Here is a 12,157-nt window from a genome sequence, read left to right on the forward strand (position 1 = left end):
AACAAAAAAAAGAAGGTCAACTAACACAATTCATATAAAGACAGAAGTGTTAAAATGCATAAAAATATAGTTTCAGCTAGCAAGTACTTGGCCACCACTCAATATACCAGTAATTTATGATCCATATGTATATTTTTAAATAAGATCAGATTAAGGGGCTAAAACCTTGTGAGATTCAAATAGCTTTCCCGCTTTTAACTCTCAAATAGATTACTTTCTGATTGCTCATGATTAGTTGATTGATAAAGAAAGTCAGATGGTTTTGGAAAGATGGCAAATTTACAGACTAGGTCAGATTAAGACTGTATTCTGTCTTAAAAGAGTGGACAGTAGCAGATGCTTAGGGAAAGAGTGCAAAAAGCAGGAGACTGGTACTCTCCCAGATTGTAGCAACTGGTCTTTAAGGGACTTTCTGAGCTTGCACATCACATGAAAACTACTGTCAAATAGTACAAGTTGCATAAACCACAACCCATTATCAGCTTTTGTTCAAAAAACTAACAGCACTTTTCCTTTGCTATTACTCCTTCCTTTCCTCTATTCAATTCAGTCACTCCACACATACCTTCAGAGTAAAATATACCTTCCCAGAAGCTAAAAAATGCTTCATCTATTCCCATCTTGGACTTTCTTGTAAAAACATCAATTCTAGGACAGAAAGAAACCAATATAAATTATCACTTACCTGTTTTTCAGCTTGACCATAATCTGATCCTTGGGGTGATAAAAAGTGACAAATATGACCATTGTTTTTTGCTTTTTCTCGAAGACCCATAGCAGTTCGTACTGTGGCATTTCTAGCATGAACAAACACCATCACCTTAAGACAGAAATAAACAGGGCTGATGAGACATTAGACAATCTTATTCAAATAATGAAAACATTTTTAAGTGCTTACAAAGTATTTGCTATAAAAATGAAGAATAATAGTTAATACATGACATACTGATGAAAACTAATGTTGCTTAAGAAGAATTAAAGGGTGAGCTTGCTTATATTGCATTTAATATTTTCAAAGAAGTTTTGAGAAGGTTCTTTTTTTTTTAATTCTTTAGTCTTTAAAAGACAGGGAACAATTGTTGGCAATAAACAGTTCATGTTCACAAAGTAGGGAGACTACCTTTTATATAAAGAGATGTGTCATTTGATACATCCTAAGAGATCTAGAAAAGCAAATAGTGAGGTGATAAGTTCCCTGATGGTATGACTGGACTCTGAGGTATCTGAAATAAAAAATTACTATAAAGAACTTCAGGAAGGTATTGCACTCCCAAACCACTGGACAATCGGAGAGAAGGATGAAATCAAGCATGAACAAATGCAAAACACATACATTTTAAACTAACAGATATGATTATGGGTTTAAAATCACATGCTATCTCTCAGTAAGATACCCTAGAAATACTGTGGATTATCCTTGATAATATCAACTAAGTTGAGCGGTAACCAAAAAATATTTGTACCCATGTCTGCACTGGGCTTTGGAAATACAGTTGGGTATTTTCCAATGAACCCCCCCTATCGCTTGATTATCCCTATTACCACATATGATATCTGAACCAAGAGACAGCAGTGAGATATTAATACTTATTCCTTTAGATATGAATAGGAAGCAATTTAAACTGATATTAAGATTCACTGCAAGGCACATTTAAGATGAATGACGCAGTAAGCCCCTGATTGGTGTAGAAAGGGAAAAAATGATTAAATATCACTTAATTCCAGTGTTATATAAATTTTAAGTGTCTGTTAACCTCATACTGCTGGGACAGGTACACTATGGAAAACACTCTATATTGTCTTCCTAAACACTATGTACTAACCAGGGTTTGCTTAAATTAACCCCACATACTTGATCATACAATTCTTCATTTTGATGAAGTATGACAATTTCTCTCTTCTTAAAACTCATAAATGGAAAAGTTTGAGTGCCTGGCTCTTGAGTAAATGGCAAACACTATTTTGCAAGTCTATCTCATTTCAGTTGAAAATGTAACCATAGAGTTACAGTTCTGTTTTAACAGCACTATAGTTCCAGATGGATTTCAAGATTGGTATGTCAAAATCCAGAGAATCGTGGGTTTAATTTTGGCCTTTTTGCACCATCATGCTTGTATCAACTTGCCGTGTATAACTGACTTAGGGTAAATGAAACACTATTAAGAAAGTAGGCGTATTTAGGGTATAAGTTATAGTCTCTGTTCTTAATTTGGAAATTTGTGATTTATAAACCTATAATGTATATATCATTTTATAAAAAAGTATACATAATAGTTGTATAATTATATGTATTAGAAGTTTATAATCAAAACCAAGAAAATTAATTCAGGTAACAATACAGGGAAGAGATAAAAAGAGAAACAAGTGTGCATAACTATTTGCTTACTGGGAACAATCACTTGTTACCTGTTTTAGCATATTTGATACCTCACTCCATCACCAATTTAGTAACACTGTGACTCCTACAGCTATTATCTTTCATCTGAGTAGAAAAATTCTCAGATACATGTCACATATTGGCGAAATCTTTTTAAGAGTTCTTCAAAAAGTAAGAGAACCACTGCATAACAGAAGTACACTGTATATCCCTTCTGTCTTCATTAATTAAGGATTACCTATTTATCTTTTTGTATTTTTTTCTCTAGAAAGCTTGAATAAAAACTAACATAACTACATAACTACTCAAAGGAACAATTTCCTATTATTAAGAGATCCACTAGGTCTTCTTCAGTGAATTCTCGCTTATTATTAACTTGGTTTCAATGCATTTCACTGAAAACAAATATCCACTTTTAAAGTCAACTTGATTTTATAGTTTATTAATTTGTTTCCTTGTTAAAAGAAGTCATATTAACATTTGATTCTTTCCTGCATAGATTAAAAAGTAATGTTGTGAAAATAATTAAATTCTGAAGTGTAAAAACATTTGATGTATTGATTTCCTTACTGAAAAAAAGAAAGGGGGGGAGGGATTAAAAAAAAAGTGACATATGCACTAAGAAGTTTTACGATTTAACCACAAAATAGATTTGTTGACTGGTTTTACATTGTATTTTAATATTTTAAATTCTATTCCTATTTGATTTTTGCATTAATTTTGAAATCATAATGTCCTGGGTTAAGCAGTAGCAGTCATGTTTCTCCTTCTTGGTAGCTGGTGCAGTGCAGTGTTTTGACTTTCGGCCTGGGAACAGAGCTGATAACAATGATGTTTTGGTTTGGCCAAGGACTTTGTGAGCCTCATGCTCTGCCAGGGAGGAGGGGAAGCCAGGAGGAAGCAGAGACAGGACACCTGACCCAAACTGACCAAAGAGGTATTCCATACCACAGCACGTCATGGCCAGGATGTAACTGGGAGTTAGCCGGAAGGGCTGGGAGACTGCAGGGTTGGAGGAGGTATCGGTCGGTGCTTGGTCGGGGCTGGGGGTGCGAGTTATCGGTCAGCTGGTGGTGAGGTGTTGTATTCTCTTCCCTTGTTATTTCCTTTATCATTGTTATTATTGGTGGTAGCAGCAGTGATTTGTGTTATACCTTAGTTACTAAACTGTTCTTATCTCAACCGTGGGAGTTGCATTCTTTTCGATTCTCCTCTCTGTCCCTCTGGGAGTAGGGGGAGGGAAAGAAGGGGGGGAGTGAGTGAACGAGTTACCTGACTGGGTTTAAACCACGACACACTACTTATATATTAAATCTAAAATAGCTACTTTGAGAATGGTATTTACACAGCATTAATATTAAGTAAGTTCAAACCTATTAGACTAATATATTTCTGCATGCTTTGACATAATATTTATAAATATCTTACTGGTTCTCCTGACCTTTTAGAAATTCCTAGTCAAAGACCAAATGAAGTATGATCTGACTGAATTTTTTGGAGTGGGTGAGAGTTAAATGGCTAGAAGGAGAAATTTAAAAGAGTAGCAGCATGCAGGAATGTTTTTAAAATTTGCAAGAAACTAATATAAACAGTCATATAAAATAGCAAGTAAATCTGCACAGAGGTGTGCATTTATATCTGATAAATCTCTCAATTAACCAGGGTATAATTCTTTACGGCTTGTTTAAACAAGATACAGAGTCGTATTAGGAGGTAACTTCAAACTAAACAAGCTCAGTAAAAAAAAAACCAAACAGGCGGTAAAATCATAAGTCACTACAGTTACACGAAGTAGAGCACAGACTATTAGTCACAGAAAAGATGACAGTAAAAGCCAGGCCCTTAACTGAAGAATCTTCCTTTTGATTATGATGCAAATGAGCAGCAACTGCAGTGCTTGTACAGAGCCCATTCCTGAAGCTGTAAGTGTGAAGAAAAGCCCTCTTAGTTCCTGTGATAATCAGGCAGAACCATAAGAAACTGACATTTTGAAGTCAACTGTCACTATGATGTCCTGGTCTTGCTAAGACAATAAAAAGTAACACCAAAAAGAGAAGAAAATATTATTTTGAAGACAGAGAAGAAAATTTGCTATTATTGAGGTTTCTTCTTCACTATAAAAATAGTACACTGGTGAATAAAGCAGTAATATTCATATCTAATTTTTCTACTCATTCAGAAATATCAGAAACAATATGAATGTCTGTAGGTAAGTAAGATCTAATAGCTGACACTATCCTAGAGAATTATGCAAACAGAAATGTAAGTATATGTGTAGCTGAACCTTGGCGACTGAACATTTCTAAAAATGACTATATAGCTTTATTTTTGCAACACTTTCCTGTCAATTAACATACTTTAAAACACACTATTCAATAACCAGTTTGTCTCAGTAGAAAAGGATCTGAACCCTTTTCTGAAGTTTGGTATCTTGATTTTATTTGAAAATATGTCAGACTTGAGGATTAATCTAAAAAATGGAAAAATATTATGTAGGTCTAGGGAAGATTTACCAATGTAATAGTGGTACAGGACTGGACACACCTGCAGTCATCTACTTGAGATGATAGATAAAATACCTATGAGATCAAGAAATGCAGATACTGGGAGCAGAGCTATGAGGGGTACTAGAAAAGACCAAAATGCCTTCAAAACTAAGACCATAAAATAAAATAAATTTATATTTCCCAGAAAAAGGAACTCCTGGCAGACTGCATTACATTATAGAGTCCAGGGTACTGGACTGTACTAAAACCAAAACTACTGTGCAATGCTCACAGTTAAAAAAGTCCACAAGAATATTATTACTATAACAGCAGTATCACTGATTCAAAAGCCATGAAAACACAAATCAAACTCTTTTTTTGGAAAGAACAGCTGGAGTCTTTTACCTAAATCCTACTAAAACCTTCCTTTCTTATCACTGCCTGCCATAATATATGTTCAGAAACAGTCCTGGGAGCTTCAGGAACTTTGATACTAAGAGACACTCAGTTTAGACACTTCAAGAGCCAGAAAACAGATGGATTTGGGCCACACTGCACTCTAGGCTCCAAGGTCCGTTCACCTTTAACCATTATACTCAATAAATGTCAATAAATTTAATGGAAAACTTCCTTCTGGTATCCAATACGATACATAAAAATGAACTGTAGCCATGAAGAGCATCAACATTTTCTTTTACTCCATTTACCCAATGAACTGGGAGGTTAAATATTTAAAAAGCATGTTTTTTGATATCAGCAGAGGATTGCTACTGACTTGATAAAACTTCTGCAATGATTTCTAAAGCTCCTGCCTACATGCAGCTGAAACTAAACAGGACAAGTGCAATTCCATGCTGGGTTTTCCACAAGAATTGAAAACCAAATAGCCTCTTTTTCTGCCAGGGAGATGTTTCAAGTGCATCACTTGGAGTAGTAGCTGGGCAGAAGAAATAAAAAAATCCAACCCTGGAACCTGGAATTGCCAACCACGACCTGAAATAGCTGGCTGGGCTACCATGCAAATATGTAGAAAATAGGATGGTGCTGAATTACACAGTTTGTATTTCATCTTCCTTCTTGCATCGAAACATCATCTGCCACATTTTGTATGCGAAACAGACAATACTCAATTAATGAAGCAAGATCTAGTTTTTTACCTTGTTTTATTCTAACAGACTCTGAACAAACCCTGCTCTCAAGAATTAAAAATTTCATAATGGTTTTTGATGCGAGGCTAATCGTTACAAGAAGTCAAATACATAACAACAACAACAACAACAAAAGTATAAAGATTGGTTCCTCATATTCCCATTGTGCAAGTGAAACTAAGGTTAAGTGTATTCACTAAGTGTGAAACTTCAGATGAGATCATATTGCTTACTATACATGACTTGATAAACTCAAAGCAGAGCCCCTATTAACTCCATTGAAGCCATGAGCATCCAATACACTTAATCATCAAATCAATGCTTTCTGTCATAATTCTGAAAATTCAGAAGCTCTGATTAGTATGTACTTCTGAAGAATTTTATTTCAGCACCTTCAGCTTCTGTAACATCAGACAAATTGTCAGAGACAGGGACAAAATCTGGATCTTCAGTGAAGTGATTCTTTGTCCTACACAACAGACCATCCCTTCTTTTACTAGTATTCTCTATTGTATCCATCACACGATTTTAATCTTCTGGAATGAAGCTGTGATACAGAACTACTTTAACATATTAAATCTCTCATGCTAAACAAACTAAAAGAAATAAAGATTTAATGCACAAAACCCCTCAGAATATTCACTGTTTAAAGAACACATTTGATAATCTCTTAACACTTTTCATATGGCTACTGTACGACAATGTCTGACTTCATAGCAATTATTTATTCAGAAAGACGTAAGGCCTTATTATGTAAACAGCAACTAAGAAACAAGCATTGTATAACTATCCCCTACCCTGTACAATTCTTTTAGAGAGATACCTAATTTTCATATGTAGCATGTTTTCTTCACAAAATTTATCTCCCACCACTTTTAAACTAACAATGCACACTTGAATTCATTGAATTCATGAATACTTTTAAGTATTTCATGATCACATATCATCACCTGACCAAATTTTTATGTTTAAAATTATTGCACAAATTGTTGACAATAAAAAGAACTCCTAGGTGAGAGGCAGACAGATACCAAGTCTGATTACAAAAACCAAGTCGCTTTATTACCTGATTAGAGGTGCCCAATCTTAAAGTTAATGTTGACTTGTAATCTCTGTACATCACCAAATATGTTTGTAAAGATCCAGCCCTACCTAAAAGTTGTCAAATGAAAACATTCAAGCCTTGTTGAATGTTTTCCCCCAACAAGTTGGTAAGCATTTACCAAATACATTGTGAGAAAGCAATATAGTCTTAAGAGGGTTAATTTAGCCTGTCCTAACTGTGTCAGAGAATCATATTTCAGCGGCAAAATCTCTGTGCTTTAAATTATGCAAATAGGTTAGGAAAAGTAATTTAGAATACAGAGAGGAGCAGTTCCACAGCTACAAGCTGTGTAATTAGATCTGCACTCCACAGTTCAAAGCTAGCTCTGGGCTATATAGTCCTAGTGCTGAAAGTGTCTGCTGCTGCTCTCCTGAAACCAAAGCTTTTAAATAATAGAAAATATACAAGAAAGGAGAAAGCAAATGTTTCTAGCTAGGTTATCTCCCCAGAATTTTCTTAAAGTATGAAACAAATCAAACGTTTTAACTAAAGACCTACAGACTTTGGTTAAAAGTCACAATAGGAGGTGCTTGCATTCCTCACGTGTTGCATATTCTAGGTTGTAATCTTTCTGAAACACCATCACCAAAGCACTGAAAAGTGTGTGATTATTCAAAATGCCTGTGAGAACTAGTACTTTTCTGTTATCAGAGACACATAACTAGACCGCAGTATGACTTATGTTTTCACTTAGAGGAGCAACACAAAACACGCTACATATACATGTAAAAAAAATGTCTAAAACAACTCATGAAAATGTATAATCATGTACTCAAAATACCTTTTTTTTCTGCCTTGGACAGCAAAGATACTTGCACTTACTTTTGCTACTGGAAAAGGCATCATTCCAACTACCATTCTCTAGGATAACTCCAAAATGGTGCATTCATCTTTTTAGTGAAACACTATCTTTCCATCTCATTAGAGTGCTGGTCACTTGAATGCCTGAGTTCTGTGTTACTTAACACCTACTCTAGAAGGCCTAGGTTTTGCCACCCATTTTGCCACCCATTTTTTAAAGGAAATCAAGATGGAACAATGAATTTGTTTAATGCAATGTCAGTATTAGTCATGTAGTTAAGAGGCAAGTATATATACTTTATTTCAGCTGCAAGACATTGTTTGGTTTCATGCAGCTAAATCCTTATGACATGTTCTTTTACGTGGTAATCAGTTCTTGACCCGGGTATTACTTCTACTGAAATAAACAGGGATATGGATCAACAGATCAATCTAACCACCATTTTCTCCCTTATGGTCAGCAGGAAAACTCCTCCAAGTATTTTATAAAAACTCAATTCCTAATGAGGTTTCAACATTTCTCCCCAAGGAATGCAGACTGCAACTATTTATGTTAAAAACATCATCCTTTGCACCTCATTAAATAGAACCATCTCATGGACTAAGTACAAATCACTGCTGTCTAGCCTCATTCTAAGGAATAATAAAATTGTTTCTCTCTTCTGTAGTGATTTATCCCCAACTGCAAGGTACAGTTCAAAATACCAGTGCCTAGCATTTACAGAATGAAAAGTATATTTCATGGAAAATATGAGAGTAACACACGCAGCTCACTAATAGCTCTTGATCAAAAATACTCACTGCAAAACCAGAATGTCTTGATTACCAGTTCTAACTGATAGCATGACAGTGTATAAATGTGGTTACCTCTTCATCTGACTAATATCATAATAATTTAAAGTCACTATCCAGAATTAGTAACTAAAAGAACAACAAAGTATACAAAACAAGAGTTTTTTATAAGATGATCTATACTAAAGCTTAAAAAGTTTACTGTAGAAGCCTTGCTTTTATTTTAGCAGATTTTTGTACTTTGCATAGTAAAGTTTTTTCTCTGTTATTAAACAAAGCTCTGCATTAAAGTTCTGTATTAAACAACACCACGGGAATGGAAAAAGCCGAACAGGGTGTGCCACTTACCAAGGCAACAAGAGAATTTGAATTTATTTTCTAATTAGTTTAATTCATTTTCACACATCTTGTATTTAAAAGAAATATTGATATAATCTGCATGTGTTATTAGGATATTTTACATTGCAGAAAACTGAAAGGTTACTAAGTGCCTACAAACTAGTTCTAATGAGGCGTTCCATTATCCTTCCTTTTCTATAGTAGATTCTTCACAATTTAAAAGCAGACTGCATTTACTCATCATATAAAATTATATAATGTGCATTAAAATACAGGAGTTTTCATTCAAGTCAGAGAGATCAAAAATGCCAAAAGAAAATAAAAATTGCAAGTTACCATTAAAACATCTTTGCATTCAAAAGAAGTATTTAGCAAACTGCTGAAAAACAAAGCTATTTTAATATATTTAAAATGCAGCATTTTAACAGAAAATCTTAACTAATAACAATGACTAAGAAATCTATAATGCTGCATCAACCACCACTCACTAATCACTACTGTAATGTAATCTATTTTGAACTCTTGATAGATTTCCATTAATTATTCTGTGCTGTTTTGATTTAATTATTCACTTACATAAATTACTTCTGATTATCCCTGTTTAAACAAAAAAAGGATTTTTGAAAGAACCTGTACAGAGTCTAATTTAAAAAATAATCTATTTAACATACCTATTTATCTAATTATACTCCTATTTAAAGATACCATCTTTTAAGGGTAATAACTCCTATTTAGTTTACAGATATTTTTACCATCATAATGTGCACTTGCTCATTTATTTAGCTGTAATAATACTACTTTTGAAAGACATCTCTCCTATAATTGCATTTTTTGTATTTCTTTTAATGTGGAAATGTACTTTTTATTTAAGATGTGCCCACTCCAATGAATAGCATATCATACAGTCCCATCTAATTTTTATTATTACTCCTGGAATTCTATGTAAAAAGCTATGCTAAAGACATTACATTGGAACTACTTTCTTAACTTTTTTCCTATCTGCCCTTCCTTAATTTAGCCTTTTATGTTCTAAAACTATCCATAAAAAAGGCTCTACTATCATACACATTTTGAAATACTACCATCTTTCTTATTCTTTATTTTCATTTCTCTTGAGGTTTCTTTCTTGACACACCTCTTGCTCTGTCTACTCTGACTTGTTACAGTCTTTATTGTTGTAACTCTATTCTTAATATAAACTTAATTGCTTGTGGTTTTATTATCTTCCTTTTTCCTTGTCTTTCTTCTCTCCTTGTTTTATTTTTTCTAGCAAAAGTTCTCCCTTTTTTAATACAGACTTTTAAACTCAGAACTTGTTCAGAATCCTGAATTCCACCTGTCGTAGATTAAACCCAGTCAGGCAACTTGTTCACTCACTCCCACCCTTCTTGCCCTCCCCCTACTCCTGAAGGCAAGGAGAGGAGAATCGAAAAGAATGCAACTCCCACAGGTTGAGATAAGAACAGTTTAGTAACCAAGGTATAACACAAATCACTACTGCTACCACCAATAATAATAACGATAAAGGAAATAACAAGGGAAGAGAATACAACACCTCAGCACCAGCTGACCGATAACTCGCCCCCCTAGCCGACCAAGCACTGACCGATACCTTGCCCAACCCCGCAGTGAACTAGCCCTTCTGGGTCCCTCTCCGTTACATCCTGGGCATGATGTGCTGTGGTATGGAATACCTCTTTGGTCAGTTTGGGTCAGGTGTCCTGTCTCTGCCTCCTCCCGGCTTCCCTCCTTTGCTGGCAGAACATGAGGCTCAGAAAGTCCTTGGTCAGACTAAAACATGAGTGTTATCAGCTCTGTTCCCAGGCCAAAATTCAAAACACAGCACTGCACCAGTTACTAAGAAGGAGAAAAATGACTGCTACTCCTGAACCCAGGACACCACCATTTCAATGGTCACTGCAGCCAAGGCTTCTTCCAGCATTCACATCCCCAACCTGCCCTTCCATTTCTGTAAGTACAAGGCCCGGCACAGCATCAACCCCCTCTTCAATTATCTGTGCTAGGAAGTAGTCATCAGTGCACTCCAGACAATTACTGTATTGCTTTTGCCCTGCCGTACTCCCCTCCAGCAGATACTGGGGTGGTAAAGTCCCCCTGGAAGACAATGGACAGTGAGTATGAGGCTCCTTCTTGTCTGAAGAAGGCCTCATCTTTTGTATTCCTTATCAACGGGTCTACAGGAAACTCCCACAGTAGTGTTGCTCAGTCTGGCTGCTGGATAATCCTCTTCCTAAGCTCTCAGCTGGCTTACCATCCATCCCTAGGCACAACTCCAGTACTCCTGCTGTGTTTCACATACAACTAAGTTTCTTGCTCTCCTGGTGTGACCTTGTTCAAGAGACTGTCAACCACCACTACAGCACTCAGACATGTGAGTATCACATCACATCTTTGATCTCAATATGATCTTAGCTTAGCAACTGGATGTGGATCCCCAGTTTCTCCTTTTTTGTTCCATATGCTGCATGTAGTAGCGTACAGGCATTTCAGAGAGGCACTCAGTTAATGCTCACATAAAACATGACACTGTGTTTTCTGTCACTATATAAAAATGAAAGATATAGGGGTTTGGTGTCATTTCCATTCAAACCTATGGATAAAACAGTTCTGGATGCATAGATTTGACATTAAGCCTCTAGCATTAAAATAGAAGACTGATGATATCAAACTTCTACAATGAAGAACAGTCAGTGTGCATGCAGCAGGACTAACGGGAGGATGCTTCTGAGGAAAAAGTACTCACCCATATGAAACTTCACGACTCTTGCCCTGTACATATACAACACTTATACACATCTTCCACCAATGTATGCTGACTGGTACATCTGATTTAATTTATATTAGGAAGTACTAAATTATTAATTACTTTTAAAATGGCAAGAATGTATGTGTACAATCTTAGTTCATTATATTTTGAATTATACTGGATGGCCTATAAAATAAATGCTCATTTATGGAATCAACGCTTAAATATGGATTCTGGATACTAAAGGAAACATGTTTCAGAACAGTATAATGGGATCTATGCTATCTTCAATTTGTAGCATTAGCCAACTATACTACAAAACGCAGAAGAAAAATAGAGTTA

The 12,157-nt window shown here is 35.3% G+C and overlaps 1 protein-coding gene across 3 annotated transcripts in view; it reads right to left on the bottom strand.

The window, feature by feature from the left end:
• The window catches only part of ASCC3 (activating signal cointegrator 1 complex subunit 3), a 280,041-nt gene that overhangs the window by 130,273 nt on the left and 137,611 nt on the right, over nucleotides 1-12,157 (bottom strand). For all 3 annotated transcript variants that reach the window (XM_062608480.1, XM_062608481.1, XM_062608482.1), the window contains one exon: nucleotides 686-820. In XM_062608480.1, coding sequence (XP_062464464.1) covers nucleotides 686-820 — 135 coding nt within the window. The remainder of the gene's footprint in view (nucleotides 1-685; nucleotides 821-12,157) is intronic.

This window comes from Pezoporus occidentalis, unplaced genomic scaffold (genome assembly GCF_034315485.1).
Source record: "Pezoporus occidentalis ecotype Australia unplaced genomic scaffold, CSIRO_AGI_Poc_V1 ctg13, whole genome shotgun sequence".
Classification (NCBI taxonomy): Eukaryota; Metazoa; Chordata; class Aves; order Psittaciformes; family Psittacidae; genus Pezoporus; species Pezoporus occidentalis.